At 31.7% G+C, this 17,475-nt stretch overlaps 1 protein-coding gene across 1 annotated transcript; it reads left to right on the top strand.

Moving 5' to 3' along the window:
- The first annotated feature begins 63 nt into the window (after positions 1–63).
- LOC127708202 (Golgi apparatus membrane protein TVP23 homolog A-like) lies at positions 64–15,219 on the top strand. Its single transcript, XM_052213051.1, has 6 exons — positions 64–229; positions 3,202–3,356; positions 5,023–5,102; positions 9,744–9,869; positions 12,975–13,103; positions 15,026–15,219. The coding sequence occupies exons 1-6, from the start codon at positions 159–161 to the stop codon at positions 15,071–15,073; spliced, it is 609 nt and encodes a 202-aa protein (XP_052069011.1). The 5' UTR covers positions 64–158; the 3' UTR covers positions 15,074–15,219.
- The last annotated feature ends 2,256 nt before the right edge of the window (positions 15,220–17,475 follow it).

The following is a 17,475-nucleotide window of genomic DNA, read 5'->3' as shown; positions in this document are numbered from 1 at the left end:
TCTCTAATTTTATTAAAAATCTAAGAGAGATTCTGTCCGTTCGGAAGTTTATTTTCATTTTCGAAAGGTTCCTGTTGACGAATATGAACCCGTTGGCAGATTGAGATTGTCTTTAGTCAACATATACTCAAAGCCTCATTATTTTGAACAAAACCGTTATGGATAAAGCTGATGATGTTACCCTCAACTTTGGGGAAGAGGACGAACTAGATAGAAGACAAAAATTCAAGTATATTTGTGTAGAACATTTATCCAAAAATAGAAGTATAAAGAGGCATAATTTTTTCAATCCACATCAGGATTAAAAAAAATATGACATTTTGAAAGGTTTTTTAATTATAAGTTTACAAACAGTATTTTTCGATTTGGATATTTGAAAGACCCATCATTGATGCATACGTGTACGACTTTCGAATTGGTGCACTTTCCCCGTAAATTTCCGTAAAAACTCGAGATTGGTGTATAGCCTTCCCAAACTCCACAATTATTTAGACTGTATTTATGATAAGCATACGATAAACAGGGTTGGGGACAATCAGTCAAATGGAGTAAAATATCCCATTTTGGATTATTTACTTACAGCAGGAACATATATATTGACGGGACTTGACACTACCTGATTGTAGTGGATTATATCGTCGTGCCATAGTTAATAAAGATACGATACAGAAACGGATATGTGTAAAAAACGGACTCGCTATTATCCTAATAATTTCTGATATTATCAATAAAATGTCATTCAAACTAGTTTTATAGTGATGCTAGTGTATCAAACTTGTATTCTGTCACTTCAAATTTGTTAAAATCGCAAGCATTTTATCACAGAATTGTGCAGAATGCAAACCAGGTAATAAAAAAATGGCGGCCATTGCCGCGATGATTTACAAATTCCCAAACTATTATAAAACACTTCACATCAAATAAATCAAACTTATTTTGGTAATTTTATATGACAAAATATATCTACTAAATGATAAAACTTGTATTTATTTACAATTAGAGTTATGTGGTTTATTTGTTGAGCAGTTCTGATAGTTTTTCAGTCAGACGCTACCAAAATCCGTAAATCTCGGGGAGTCCGAGATTTTATCAATTTTATACTGAAAAGCGTATCAGATTCATTTCCCGTTAGATATACTGTTCCCAGCTTACAGCTGCGGATGACATCGGCGTGTAGGGCAGCAACAAAGATCTCCATTTATGTCAGTTGTTGGCAGTTTTATGTAGAGTACCCCATCTTTTACCTTCTGGGGTTCAGTGGCGTGCTGTCTTAGTAATATGAGGCAGGCGTTACCTGTGAAAGGGGACGAAGTCTGTATGAATTATTTTTTTTTAATTCAAACATATCATGTTTTTACTTCAAAATCTGTTCAAAAAGAACGGAAATACCCTTACGTTTCCGATTTCGGTTCTGTTGTTCGGAATTTTAGTTGTGACGTTATTTATATTATGACGTCATATTCAATGTAAACAAAGAAACGCGATCAGGTAACGTTTTTTCATATCAAGTCATTCAAGGAATTATTAAAAATGGAATTGGTATTGCGTTCCTTCCTATATTTTACTAGACTGATAAATATATATATTACTCAAAGACTCATGCAAACGAGACCGGAAAAAGGAAGTAGATTTCTGCGCAAATGCGGGAAAATAAAAAAGTCTGAAAATAAAAAAGTTAACGATTTTGAGTTCATTAGTACAATGAAAATTTCGGGAAATTTTCCCGATTTTTTTTTTTTTTTTTTTTTTTTTATTATTGATTTTTCTACCGTAATAGGGGACTTCGTCCCCTTAATATCCTCTTCCTCTTTCTGTAGGACATTACCAATCCACCTCCAGCATCTTCTCATTGTAGTAGTGGCTATATCTTCTTGTAGGTATCTGGTGAGAAGGTTCTGGTTTGAAAATTTTTGTTGTCAAAAGATTTGCAATACATGTACATGTATCCTTCTGAGGCTTTTGATTTGGAAGACCGCTCTGAGTTTGTTTTAGACATTTGGGATATAATACTAATGGGATATAAATTCCTCTGCCAATAAAAGGTTTTTTATTCTAGGGAAAATATTTTAAAGAGCAACAACTTTTGGCTGAATGTACACACATGTACACATGTAGCAATTTCTTTATAAGTGGTTGTTTATGAGTGTATCCCTTGGAAGATACTGCTTTTCAGAGGTTATAGTTGCTAACTAGCTGCAACTATTGACCTAAACAAATGGACTTTTCATTCTTTTTGTTAAATTCAAAATTTTAAGATTTTTTTGGACTGAAAATGTGTATCACATTTGGGCTGGAATGAAGTAAATGGAGGCATTAGATGGTTATGTTATTGTATCATTATTAGTGTGGTATAAGTGCCCTATTTGTATATGTAGTATTATGTCTTCACCAAGAAGGCTACTTGGCATTAATCTTTGGTATTGGTCAAGTTTGGTATTAGGTTGATCCGTTCACATCTCTTTTTGGCCTTTAGCATTGGAATATTACAATTTTATTAACAAAAAAAGTTAGAAAATTTAACAATATCTAATAAAAGTAGTTGGAAATCAGGTAATATCTGATGTAGTACAAATGTAGTATTTCACCAAAACTGGTTGTGGTATATTTTCATTGTTTGCAATCTAACTGTCAGAGCATGTATCAAATTGAACAAAAGTCTGAATTTTATAAAAAATCAAATGACATTTCAATAGTTTTACTAATACTACTACTGGTATATTTGAATTGTTATAGGATACAGAAGATTACTTTGTATATACATGTATCTGTATATTAGGCAAAGTACATGTAGCATTCACCTGAATAATCCAGTGGTTAAAATCCATTCACTATGATCATTGTATAGAGTCCAGTAAAAGGCTCGGATCAGAATAATTTGAGTTAACACATGGTTAATATACTATGGACTCATCAGAATCGGCTGGATCTCACCAATTCATAAAAGGAAAAGTCCCATGATTCTAACTCTAAAAATACCTTTGTGAGAACACTGGTATATGGTAGCGTATTTGATTTTTAAAAATATGTTTTTGTCTCATGTTGAAATGTTCAGTTTCAGCATTTCCTATTTCACCTTGCATGTACAGATCTAGAATTGACTCTTGGTGCCAAAAATGAAGGGCATATATACATATAAATTTAAAATACCTGCATACCTCACATCTCCCTTTATTTTTTAATATTTCTGGTTTTCATTTTCAGACATCCATTAGCAGTATTCTTTCATTTGTTCTTCCGATCAGCAGCCATTGTTTTATATTTTATGTGTGACTTCTTCATCGACAGTTTTGTGACCAGTTTTGTTATGATTGTAATTATGCTATCAATGGACTTTTGGACCGTTAAAAATGTTACAGGTAACTATTGAGTAATCATATAATTACATAGAATACATATACTGTAGTTAAGGTTGAAAAGAATGATTCTTGAAGGATGATCTACATATATAAATTTCACAAACATATGTAGGTAACAAGTACAAATGTAATTTCCTTATAAAAATTGGAAAAATCACAGCAGTTTTTAAAATAAAAGTTAAATGTAGTGAAAATAGTAAGTTGTGTAAATAATCTTATTTTGCATGGAAAATAGACTATTACAACTTTGCAAAAGTGCAAATTTAGTTTAAAAAAAAAATGTGGATAAAAACTGCTTTTATTACACCTACTGCTTTGTCAGTTTTTCCACTTACCTACCTTATTACACCTACTCTGTGTCAGACATGGGCAAATACAAGTTTGTTTCTTGAAATATCAGAAAAGTTGCCCAAAAATATAAGAGTTTTCCATAAAACCTATTAATACTTTTAAGGACATTTATTTGAACATTACCTTCAAAATGTTGGATAATACTAGTACTAGTCATTCATAAGTAACATTACAAAACTAGCATGGGTATCCCAAAATGTTTTTTAGATTCAGACGAATCAGGGTGCAAAATGGAAGAAATTTTAAGGGCTTTTTTTTTATTAAACTTGACAATGATAAGAAAAAACTTGTCAAATTTTTGACATTTTTCAAAAGTTCATGGAACATAAAATGCAGGTATAGTTAAATTTTGCTGATTCGACATGTATTTGCCATTTAGGAGTAATGCTTTTTCCCAATTGAACTGAAAGCAAGGGTATCTGTGGTCTAGGTTCCCCGTTTTTAGTTCTGATAAATTACCTTATATTTGATGTTTTTCAGTCAGAATTATAGATGTTACACAGAACATTGTCTTCATTAAAATGATGAATCTTTTATGTCTTTCCAAGTTACAAATAATATGATTTATTGTTTAATTATGTTTATAAATAAAGTAATTGAAAACTTGACAACATATTTTATGGTATTATAGGCGAAACGTTGTTTATTTTAAATAAACATCTAAAGTACTGCAACATTTGCAAAATTATATGAATTTTCATCTAAGACTCTTTGGTTATTATTTAATCATTCAATGTAATTATTTTTTATAGTATTTAAGTTGAATAATAGAGGCTCCTTGAAGATTGTTGTTTTGCTTTTTGATCATTTTTATAGGAGTGTGACAAGTTATGTACCTTGGAAATGTAAATTCTATGGAAAATTCCATTGTTAGTGCTCTCAAGCAATGTCTTGGACAATTTGAAAAAAAATCAGTGGCAATTCACTATTTTTAAAGGAATTATGTCCCTTTGAATTGTAAATTTTATAGAAATTGCATAGAAAGGGCTCACATGCATACATTTCTTGTTGGATTTAAAAATAATTTATATCAAAGGTTAATATCAGCAAGGTCTTGGATAAGTTATATAATCAGTGCAGATAAACTATTTTTACAGGAGTTATATTCTTTGGAAAAAGAAAAATTATATGAAAAACTGTATTGTAATCTGTCTCATGCCTACATTTCTTGTAGGATATTTATGAAAAAGTTGAAGAATGAAAAAAAAACATTGGAGTAATTCCCATTGAACAGATATTGGCATAAATATTTTATAAATTTTCAGAAATATACGTCCTTGTAATTTGATAATGGGTATGTCATACATTTATTTAGGTAGATTACTGGTTGGGTTGAGATGGTGGAATTATGTAGATGATGATGGTAAAAGCAATTGGGTGTATGAAGCAAGAAAGGTACATTGTTTTAATCAGATAGTATAAATACATAATAATCTGTTGCATATTACAAATGTATTACAAAGGAAAATGTACAAGTTTAATAGTTTTATTTTTGTAAAATGGAAATGTCAAATTTTTGTGCTAGAATTAAATGAATATAACATCATATGACACTAAATTTAGTAAATTGACAATATTTAAAAACTTAACCATTCTCACACATGCTGACAATTGATAAAGCAGTATAACACATGCTCAAAGAGATCCATGTAAAGAGTGTTAACTAAAAAAAAAGAAGAAGGAAAATGAACTGTTTTTTTTGAAATTTTGTTTAATTGGTCTTCAAATTCACTAAATTAGAGCGGAAAATGTTGCCAAAAACACATTTCATGTAAGAATGTTTGGAGAATTTTTTTCCGCATATTTGGATGAAACAATCATTGTACAGATTTTACTGAGATTTCATTGTTGGGGGTTTGTGCAAAACTAATATAAAGTATGTTGGGAAGATGTATGTATTATCTGCTGTTAAATTTACTACTCCATTTAATGTCACGTTTTGCAGTCAAGGACATTTATAATTTAAATGGAAATTACTGGAATGAAAAAAATAAGCAATTCTTATTAATAAAAATCAATCAATCTTTCATTTCATGTCATGTTTTCACATTTCTGTACAATTTTTATACGACCGCGGTCGTATATTGGTATGACGTTGTCGTCGTCGTTGTCGTCGTCCGAAGACACATTGGTTTTCGCACTCTAACTTTAGTTTAAGTGAATGGATCTCTATGAAATTTTACCATAAGGTTCAATACCACAAAAGAAAGGTTGGGATTGATTTTGGGGGTTATGGTACTTACAGTTAAGGAATTAGGGGCCAAAAAGGGGCCAAAAATAAGCATTTTTGTAACTTCCAGACATAACTTGTGTGTTAGTGTATGGATCTCTCTGACATTGTACCACAAGGTTCCATATCATAAAGGGAATGCTGGGATTGATTTTGGGGGTAATTGCCTCGAAATATTAGGAATTAGGGGCCAAAAAAGGGGCAAAAAACAAGCATTTTTCTACTTTCATGACAATAACTTGTGTGAAAGTGTATGGATCTTTCTGAAATTGTACTACAAGGTTCCATATCACAAAGGGAAAGCTGGAATTGAGTTTGGGGGTAATTGCCCGAAACGTTTAGGAATAAGGGGCCAAAAAGGGGCCAAAAATAAGCATTTTTCTAGTTTCCAGACAATAACTTGTGTTCAAGTGTATGGATCTCTCTGAAATTGTACCACAAGGTTCCATATCACACAGGGAATGCTGGGATTGATTTTGGGGGTAATTGCCTCAAAATTTTAGGAATTAGGGGCCAAGAAAGGGGCAAAAAACAAGCATTTTTCTAGTTTCATGACAATAACTTGTGTGTAAGTGTTTGGATATTTCTGAAATTGTACTACAAGGTTCCATATCACAAAGGGAAAGCTGGAATTGAGTTTGGGGGTAATTGCCCGAAACGTTAAGGAATTGGGGGCCAAAAAGGGGCCAAAAAACACATTTTTCTAGTTTCCAGACAATAACTTGTGTTCAAGTGTATGGATCCCTCTGAAATTGTACTGCAAGGTACCATACCACAAAGGGAAGGCTGGGATTGAGTTTGGGGGTGATGAATCATAAGGGGGTTCAAAAAATTTGGGGGGGGGGGGGATTTTATTTTTTTTTCCTTTTTTTTCTTTTTTTCCTTTTTTTTTCTTTTAAAATTTTCCATTTTAAGTTGGTTATTTCTGATTTATATTTAAAAGCAAATAAGAATGATATGGTAGGAGTACACACCAAACAGGATGTGTAAATTATTATATAATAAGTATTGTGCAATAGCAAGAAATTTTCAATTGCACAGTATTGCACAATAGCGAGAAATCTTCAATTGCACAGTATTGCGCAATAGCAAGAAATCTTCAATTGCACAGTATTGCGCAATAGCAAGAAATATCCAATAGCACAATATTGCGCAATAGCAAGAAATTGTCAATTGTGCAGTATTGCGCAATAGCAAGAAATATTCAATTGCACAGTATTGTGCAAAAGAAGATACTTCGTATAAATTGCTTATTTCTTGACCAATTTCAATGGGGTTTTATTCTTGAATTCTTGGGGTTGTTTAATATGCTGAATCTAACCATGTATTAAGTTTTTGGGTTTTGGGCCCCATTTTTTAAATTGGTCCACATTGAGGTCCAAAGGGTCCAAAATTAAACTTTGTTTGATTTCATCAAAAATTGAATTATTGGGGTTCTTTGATATGCCGAATCTAACCGTGTATTTAGATTCTTAATTTTTGGTTCCATTTTCAAATTGGTCTACATTAAGGTCCAAAGGGTCCAAAATTAAACTAAGTTTGATTTTAACAAAAATTGAATTCTTAGGGTTCTTTGATATGCTGAATCTAAACATGTATTTAGATTTTTGATTATGGGCCCAGTTTTCAAGTTGGTCCAAATCGGGGTCCAAAATTAAACTTTGTTTGATTTCAACAAAAATTGAATATATGAGGTTCTTTGATATGCTGAATCTAACCATGTATTTAGATTTTTGATTTTTGGGCCCCGTTATCAACTTTGTCCACATTGAGGTCAAAAGGGTCCAAAATTAAACTTTGTTTGATTTCATCAAAAATTGAATTCTTGGGGTTCTTTGATATGCTGAATCTAACCATGTATTTAGATTTTGGATATTGGACCATAATAAGTGAATGTCCAATTTAAAATTTTTAAGTTCTTAGACCACATTCATTCTGTGTCAGAAACCTATGCTGTGTCAAATATTTAATCACAATCCAAATTCAGAGCTGTATCAAGCTTGAATGTTGTGTCCATACTTGCCCCAACTGTTCAGGGTTCGACCTCTGCGGTAGTATAAAGCTGCGCCCTGCAGAGCATTTTATTAAGGTTTTGATACATGTACATTATATATGAGGGTCTTGATGGGGGGGGGGGGGGGGGGGGGTGTCCTCCTTTTCTTTAACTTTTTTGACCATTTTTCTCCATTATTTATTTTGACCATTCTTCTCTATTCTTTATATTTCAGCATCCAATAATTCTTTATTCTTTATTTTTTTTTTTTTTGGTTCACCTGGCCCAATTGGCGTCCATCGTCATCTGTTAACTTTTACAAAAATCTTCTCCTCTGAAACTTCTGGGCCAAATTCACAGACACTTGTTCTCTGAAAAAAAAATTCCTTTATGCCTTACTATAACACAAGGTACTTAACTTGCATTTTTGAAAAATGTCACCTGGTCGAAAAGTTCTGTTGTATATATGTCTGTAGTGGGTTAGACAACCGAGAAATCAAAATATAATGGAAGTATATTAAGGTATATAGGATTTTTTTTTCAGAGACAAGTGCATGTGGCCAAGTTTAACCAAACTTGGATGCAATCATCTTTGGGGTATTTAGTTTTTAAAAAATTGTCCCTTGACCCCGCCTTCAAACCAAGATGGCCGTCATGGCTAAAAATAGAATGTAGGAGTAAAATGCAAATTTGCCTATTATATCGAAAACTGCTATGAGTAGAGAAAATCTGACAGGGGCAAAAATGTTCAATATGTTGAGCTCAACCTATTGTCCATTTTCGTCAAAACTGTCAGGTGACTTCTTATAGGAGTTATTGCCCTTAAATGATGAATTTTACCATTTAAAATTTTGTTTGCCTATTTTCTTGAAAATTATAATAGATAGACAGAAACTTTAAATGGCAAAAATGATCAGCAAGACAAGATCTACGAATAAATAAAATGACCAAAATGGTCAGACAACTCCTTATTAGAGTTATTGCCCTTTAATGACGATTTAACTAATTTTTTGCATTATTGCTCAATTTCTTAAAAACTAGAATAGATAATAGAATTTTAAAAAAAAATGATCAGCATGACAGGATCTACAAATAGGTCAAACATGCCTGAAATGTTGAGTTTGGGGTATTTAGTTTTATAACTCCTTATTAGAGTTATTGGCCTTTGATGATTATTTTTACCAAATTTTTGTCTCATTTTTATTTAAAAACTGTAATAGATAGATAGAAACTATAAAAAGAAAAAATGATCAGCAAGGCAAGATCTACAAATAAGCCATGATGGCTGAAATCTTCAGTCAACTCGTATTGGAGTTATTGCCCTTGAATGATAATTTTTAAAACTTATTTTACATTTTTTGTCTATTATCTTAAAAACTATAATAGATATTTAGAAACTTTAAAAAAAAAATGATCAGCAGGATAAGATCTACAAATATGTCAACATGGCTGAAATAGTCAGTGAACTCTTAATAGAGTTATTCCCTTTTAATGGTGATTTTTACTAAAAAGTGACCATTGTTGAACATGCAGGTGCGCAACACATGCTCTTTAGAGCCTCTAGTTTATATTCTTTAATATTTTACCATTTATTCTGCACATTTTGCCCTTTAATTACTATTCTGTAAGACCAATTCAGACCCTCGTATATTACCCCAAAATTGTGGGTCCTAAATATATTATGAAAAAACATTGATCACCAAAAAATCTTTTACAGTGATCATAGTCATTCTAGAGAGCCACAGTAGTTTATTATTGTCACTGCAAATGTAAACAGCAAATATGAATGTTGTTATATTGTTATATATTTCAGGGGGCACAAAAGAAAAAGGTTACTGTAGTTGAAGCTAGAATATTTTGGTTATCATTAGTTGCTTGTGAAATTATATGGATATTCTTAATATTTTCAACATTATTACGATTGCGTTTTGCTTGGTTGGTAAGTATTTATACATAGACTTTTAGTAGTTATGTAATGATTTGTCTTTATAGTGACTATTGTCCATCTGTGGACACATTTTGTTTTTGCCTTTGTGCACCATAATTTTAAATACACAGTTGTGTAATTTAAACATTTTTTTTATATTCTTCCATACTACCTTAAATAACCTGAAAAATGTAGACAGCATGCTCAAAAGCTTTTAAACAAAAGTATATTTCGATATCTCAACTTGTCTATACTTGACTATTTTTATGATTAAATTACCCATTTTCAATATTAAGATCTTCATTTAAGAATGACAATTTTTTCATAATTGATTCCTATCCATATACATTGTACAATGCCGTAGACCAATTTTCAGTAAAGGTTGTATTAGTATTTTGGTTTTCAAATATATTGGCCTCGAGCAACACTGAAGAGACATTGATTTAATGCGCATCTGGTGCAATAAAATTAGTACCTTTTATGTTATTGCACGTTTCAATTTAACCAATATTTCTAAGCATTATCATGATTATGAAGATGCATTCATAAGTGAAACAACATTTAGTTAAACAATATAATAAAATGAATATTTGATTGAACCAACAGTGTACTTAGTCTTACCTGTAAGCCTTTAAAAAAAACTTTTGATTTGGGGAGGGTGTGTTGAAAGGTAGCTGTAGTTTGGATCTAGTTTTTTTTCCCCAAAACATGTGATACCAAATTTTAAGTGATTTTTAGCTCACCTGACCTGAAAGGTCAAGTGAGCTTTTCTCATCACTTTGCGTCCGTCGTATGTCGTCCGTAAACTTTTACAAAAATCTTCTCCTCTGAAACTACTGGGCCAAATTTAACCAAACTTGGCCACAATCATCATTGGGGTATCTAGTTTTAAAAATGTGTGGCGTGACCTGGTCAACCAACCAAGATGGCCGCCACGGCTAAAAATAGAACATAGGGGTAAAATGCAGTTTTTAGCTTATAACTCAAAAACCAAAGCATTAAGAGCAAATCTGACATGGGGTAAAATTGTTCATCAGGTCAAGATCTATCTGCCCTGAAATTTTCAGATGAATCGGACAACCCGTTATTGGGTTGCTGCCCCTGAATTGGTAATTTTAAGGAAATTTTGCTGTTTTTGGTTATTATCTTGAATATTATTATAGATAGAGATAAACTGTAAACAGCAATAATGTTCAGCAAAGTAAGATTAACAAATAAGTCAACTTGACTGAAATGGTCAGTTGACCCCTTTAGGAGTTATTGCCCTTTATAGTCAATTTTTAACCATTTTTCGTAAATCTTAGTTATCTTTTGAAAAAATCTTCTCCTCTGAAACAACTGGGCCAAACTAAACCAAACTTGGCCACAATCATCATTGGGGTATCTAGTTTAAAAAATGTGTGGCGTGACCCGGCCAACCAACCAAGATGGCGGCCACAGCTAAAAATAAAACATAGGGGTAAAATGCAGTTTTTGGCTTATAACTCAAAAACCAAAGCATTTAGAGCAAATCTGACATAGGTAAAATTGTTTATCAGGTCAAGATCTATCTGCCCTGAAATTTTCAGATGAATCGAACAACCTGTTGTTGGGTTGCTGCCCCTGAATTGGTAATTTTAAGGAAATTTTGCTGTTTTTGGTTATTATCTTGAATATTATTATAGATAGAGATAAACTGTAAACAGCAATAATGTTCAGCAAAGTAAGATTAACAAATAAGTCAACATGACTGAAATGGTCAGTTGACCCCTTTAGGAGTTATTGCCCTTTATAGTCAATTTTTAACAATTTTTCGTAAATCTTAGTAATCTTTTACAAAAATCTTCTCCTCTGAAACTACGTGGCCAAATTAAACCAAACTTGGCCACAATCATCATTTGGTTATCTAGTTTTAAAAATGTGTGGCGTGACCTGGTCAACCAACCAAGATGGCCGCCACGGCTAAAAATAGAACATAGGGGTAAAATTCAGTTTTTGGCTTTTAACTCAAAAACCAAAGCATTTAAAGCAAATCTGACATGAAGTAAAATTGTTTATCAGGTCAAGATCTATCTGCCCTGAAATTTTCAGATGAATCGGACAACCCGTTATTGGGTTGCTGCCTTTGAATTGGTAATTTTAAGGTAATTTTGCTGTTTTTGGTTATTATCTTGAATATTATTATAGATAGAGATAAACTGTAAAAAACAATAAATGTCGGCAAAGTAAGATCTACAAATAAGTCAACATGACCGAAATTGTCAGTTGACCCCTTTAGGAGTTATTGCCCTTTATAGTCAATTTTTAACCATTTTTTCGTAAATCTTAGTAATCTTTTACAAAAATCTTCTCCTCTGAAACTACTGGGCCAAGTTAATTATAGATAGAGATAATTGTAAGCAGGAAAAATGTTCAGTAAATTAAGATGTACAAACACATCACCATCACCAAAAAACAATTTTGTCATGAATCCATCTGCGTCCTTTATTTAATATTCACATAGACCAAGGTGAGCGACACAGGCTCTTTAGAGCCTCTAGTTATGTGTTATCCTTGTCCGTACGTCCCAAAATTAGTTTCTGTTCTCTAACTTTCGTTTACCTCAACCAAATGTTATGAAACTTATACACAATGTTTATTACCACAAAGCACAGATTAAGTTCGAATTTGGGTTGCGTCTCTTGTACCGTTCTTGAGTTATGTCCCTTTATAACGGTATATGCAAGCAGGGGCATCATCTGTGTCCCATGGACACACTCTCCATTTATTTTTCTATAACTTCTTCAGCAGCAAGATTTTAGAAACAATGATAACCCATAAAATTTTGAATGAAAGTACATTCCAATCCTGTGGAAACCTTACTTGAAAAATAAAAAAAATCAGAGAATAAACTATTGTAAATTCAGAAACTATTGCGAGGGTTTTATTATTGCGAATAATGCGACTTGGTGAGTATCGCAATAATAATTAACTCACATTCTAATATCTGATACATATATCTCTATGCATATTTTTCATGAAATCTCAATAATTAATCTGGCGTTTTTGTCCATTTCTCAAAAATCGCAATAATTCCTGAATTTACAGTATCTAATTTATAGTAAGAACCACATATAAACCATATAAATATCTTTGTAGATGATAGTTTTAGTTGGAACAGCAATGAATGGAGCTAATTTATATGGATATATAAAATGTAAATATGGTGCTAATAAAAAATTATCAACAGTAGCCACAGGTTTCTTAGGAAAACAATTATGGACTTCTGTAAGTATTTATAAATGCTTAATTTTGACCCTGCAATTTTGCAAAAAAGGGACTGACATTAGAAGATTCAAATGCAAAAAATTAATTTACCATCTTGTTTTTCTGAAATTGGAACTTAATTATCCTTTCAAGAGGTTGATCCAGCCAATTTAATCTAAAATAAATAAAAAGTTTTGGGTATACATCAGTGAGAAAGCAACCCAACAAAACCAAAAAAAAAACCCTATAGATGTCAACATTGATTTTTAGTTTTCAACAATAGACAACACCAATAAGTTAATTTCAACATTCCCATTTTACTATCAAATTACATACAGGGGACATATCTTGCTATGTCAGCAGTTTACTTATCTGGATCAGTGCGGATAAGGTACAGAGTCTGAGAACAAACATACATTTCAAATCAGTTCAGTAAAAGCACTCTCAATATTATCACTTTTACAGACGGCAAAAACATTGAGTAAAACAATAGTAAATACACATTTATCATAGATAACCCCAGGTTAATTGAAAGCTAGTTCAAGTCTGTTGATCTGCTGATACAGAAATCATGCCTCTTTCACTATTACATCAGCTACTGTACTACTACATGTAAGTAGATTTCATATAGCAAAGTCATATATTAAATGCAGAAAAAAAGACAACTTTGTCTGATAGTTCTCTGTTGATCGTGTTGTATTCAGGAACAATTACTGCTTCCTGGTCAGAATATTTTGGGTTGGAATATCTACTCAGTAATATCTGTAGAAAATACAGCTTACCATGAGTGCATGATATGGCCATCAATTAATGAGTGAGAGTGAACATTGTATGTAGATTAAACATAAACAAAACAATTGTAAAAAACTTTCATAATGATTCAGGGAAGCATACTTCATTCATTGTGAGATACATTTGTATTTAAAAAGCTATTTTTTAAAGATTAAAGTCTAATAGCTCTGGAATGTCTATTTTGAAAATTATCAAAAGGGGGCTTTATGTTATTTTTTGTGACATTGTCTATAATTTTTTGTGATTCAATGAAAGCAAATTAAACTTGAGTTACTATGAGACATATGACAAATTGACAAATTGTGATGATAAGCCATTTAAAGTGTATTGTGTGCAGAGGTGTTAAGAATAAGTCCATAATATTTTAATTTTGAATAAGGATCTATGATAATTTTACTTTAAAGGTCTGTAGTATTTTTATTAAACAATAATGAATATAGGCCACTTTTTTTGGCACATTGTATAAGCTTAAAATATCTACCAAATAACATCCTTTAGATGTTCATGCGACATTAGTCTGTCGGACATCAGTATTTATATTTTTGCATTTTTTCTTACATATTGGCATCAGAGCTTCAAACTTCTTGCATTTAGTGCAAAACATCAAAATCTGTCAAAATAGTCTCATTTTGATAACTTGTCATTACTATTTAGATATGAGCAACAGCTTTACCCAAAAAGATATTTTGCCAAAAAATTAGTTTTTCCAAAGATGTTAACGTATGTAAAATATCTTTTTTAGGGTAAAGCTGTTGCTCTTTATATTTTGACATATAAAAGCTCTGCGTAAAATGGCAATTCAAGGTCAAATGTGTAAATTTCAACGTTTATGACATCATATTTACATCACTGGTTACCAGATTGAATTAACCTGTTCATTTATCTGTAAAATTAACATGATTTTGAGTGGCTTGAATAAGTTTACTATTTTTGTTATTTCAGGGGCAAAATAATGGCTCTTATCATACCTCCTTCTATTCTGTCAAAACTTTGACCTTTGAGGTAGAGATATTTAAAAATCAATTAAGAAAAAAAAAATGAACCCCTATTGTGAAGGGGAAGATGAATTTTGAAGTATTCGATATACATATATATACCTCATTTTCATTGGTTTTGTTGTATATACAAAATAATATTATTTCTATTTTCAGATGTTATCAATGGGTAAATCAGAGACACCAGATCAAACACAACAGTAAAGTGACAGATCTGTGGGACGTTTTAATAATGACTTTATCTATACATATACTTCTTTTTGTTGGGAATCTTCACATAATGTTTTATTATTTATTTCTCATATAATTATCATGAATAAATAAACATATAAACTATGTTTAACCTCAAACATTGCCTTTTAATGTACGAATGTTCAGTAAAGGCCAAAAGAAATTAATTCCTCTAGATTTTCATTAACTCAAGCTCTTTATTTACCTCTTGGTCATATTTTTCAATCTCCTGCTTGCAAGATTTAAAGGATATTATATATACAAGTAAAAGGAGATTTGGGGTAAACATAAAACATGAGACCTTAAAAAATAAACAAGTGTCAAAACCATATGTAAAGCTTCAATATCACCTTCAAGTTTTTTAAAGTAATGAATGAATTAACAGTCACCAAAGAGCTGCCACCATTTAGCAGGGTCAAACTAGTTTTTGAGTACTCAACCTTTTCCTTATCTAACAACAATAGTTACAGAAAAAAATGCACAATAATAATCTATAAAAAAGCTCTTAATGGTTTCCACTGTGTATCATCACCACCAGATATAGGTACCCTTGGCCTGGTTCTCTGTTCATTGTCTTAGAAAAACTACATTACTGTACATATACCAACATATAGGTACCTAGGTAGCTATACGCTGGTATTTGTACAGTAATGTTGTTTTTCTTAGACAATGAACAGAGAACCAGGCCAAGAGTACCTATATCCTGGGTGATGATGCACAGTGGTGTCGGTATTACAGATGACAAGTAAAACAATAATAATATCATATCAAAGAATGCTCCCAGTTTATCAAAGCACTCAATGAGCTGATGTAGAAATCATAACTTCACACACTCCTTATATTAGCTGCTTCCCTTCATTGTTTGTTTGTTTGTTGATGTTTACAGCCACTTTCAGCGTCCTGTATCATGGTGTGCAGGAAGCCAGAATAATTCGAAGTAGTAAAACCTCAAAGTAAAAAATGCTAAGGGATGCCCCATCTATTTAAGCCTTAAAATCTAAGTAAGCAGTCACAGTATTCCTGAATGTATATAGAATTTTAATTAAAATATCCTGACAGTTGTATTTATACAAAGAAACCCTATGGTCGGTCTTTTATTTGATTAATATCAAGACCCCTAGGTGTGTTATAAGAAAGAAAAACCATTATCTACAACATAATCCTCAACTTTGACTGTTTAGCTAAAATGAAAAGTTGAAAGATTATTTGTTTGCTTCATAAAATGACCATAAAAAGGTGGATGTGAAATACCATTTATTATTAAATTCCTGTTACACCATACTTCTACTTCTAGTTCCTCTATTGGTGATTAATTCAGAAATAATTTCCTATAGGAATATTCAGTGGATTTTTAGGTTTTCTGGACTTTTCCCCAGGAAATTTAAACTTGATATTTGGCATGTAAGTACATTGTGGTGAGTTACAGTTTAATTTTACTGTAAGTTTGGGTTTGAGTTTATAGTCATTGAATTTAAAGGTATGTGACTGTTTTTCGTAAACTAACCTGTTTTTGGTGGGGTTCGTGTTGCTCAGTCTTTAGTTTTATATGTTGTCTTTTGTATACTGTTGTTTGTTTTTTAGTCCTTTTCTTTTTTTGTCATGGCATTGTCAGTTTTTTTTAGACATGAGTTTCAATGTCCCTTTGATATCTTTCGCCTCTCTTCTGATTTAGATCTGAGTTGTATTTGGTATGAACAGACATTATATAATATTAAATTTTAAGTTAGCATTTTGTTCTTAAACGGGGATATTTTCTCAGAGGTATAGCCCTTATACTTACAAAAATTATTGAATTGTAACATGTTCCAGATATTAATTCACAAAAAACTCTTCAGTTTTCTTATTTTTACCAGGAAGATGCTTTTAAGTTTGTGTCGTGTTCCTGTTTGATTTATTTTACAAAGTTACAGCCCTTGAAATACAAAAAAATGGTTAAGGTAGCCTATACTTCTCATCAGGCAGACATGTTAAAAATATTGGTTATAAGTGCTGGTACCACAATTAGCAGAATTATCCAAATATTTAGTTATAACTTTGGTGAGAAATACGGCAGTAAACAAGGTATCTTAAAAGAAGAAGTTTATCTTTCGTCTGTTTTTTTCATGCTCCTCTGCTTTTGCTTTCAGTTCACCTCAAAGTTCATACATTTGGTTCTTCATATAACTGATCAACTTAATTTGCATGTGGTTTGCTTTAGACCCACACAATATTAGGTAAATTTAACTTATTTTAAATGCTTATGAAATATCTAAAGTAGATGTAGTATGAAGACCAATGAGACAACTATCCAATAGAGTCCAATGATGTGAATTTAAGCAACTCTAGTTCACTGTAGGGACTTCAGCAATGTGCAAAGCCCATACAATATAGTCAGC

Source organism: Mytilus californianus, unplaced genomic scaffold, assembly GCF_021869535.1.
Source record: "Mytilus californianus isolate M0D057914Y unplaced genomic scaffold, xbMytCali1.0.p SCAF_7, whole genome shotgun sequence".
In the NCBI taxonomy this organism is placed as follows: Eukaryota; Metazoa; Mollusca; class Bivalvia; order Mytilida; family Mytilidae; genus Mytilus; species Mytilus californianus.
This window is presented reverse-complemented; position numbering and strand designations above follow the sequence as displayed.

Bases quoted from the DNA above. Each gene is read 5' to 3' on its own strand.
- LOC127708202 (XM_052213051.1), top strand. From the start codon at position 159: ATGGATAAAGCTGATGATGTTACCCTCAACTTTGGGGAAGAGGACGAA. The intron at 5,103-9,743 runs GTACATTGTTTT...TATATATTTCAG, and splicing joins GGGTGTATGAAGCAAGAAAG to GGGGCACAAAAGAAAAAGGT. The intron at 9,870-12,974 runs GTAAGTATTTAT...ATATCTTTGTAG, and splicing joins GATTGCGTTTTGCTTGGTTG to ATGATAGTTTTAGTTGGAAC.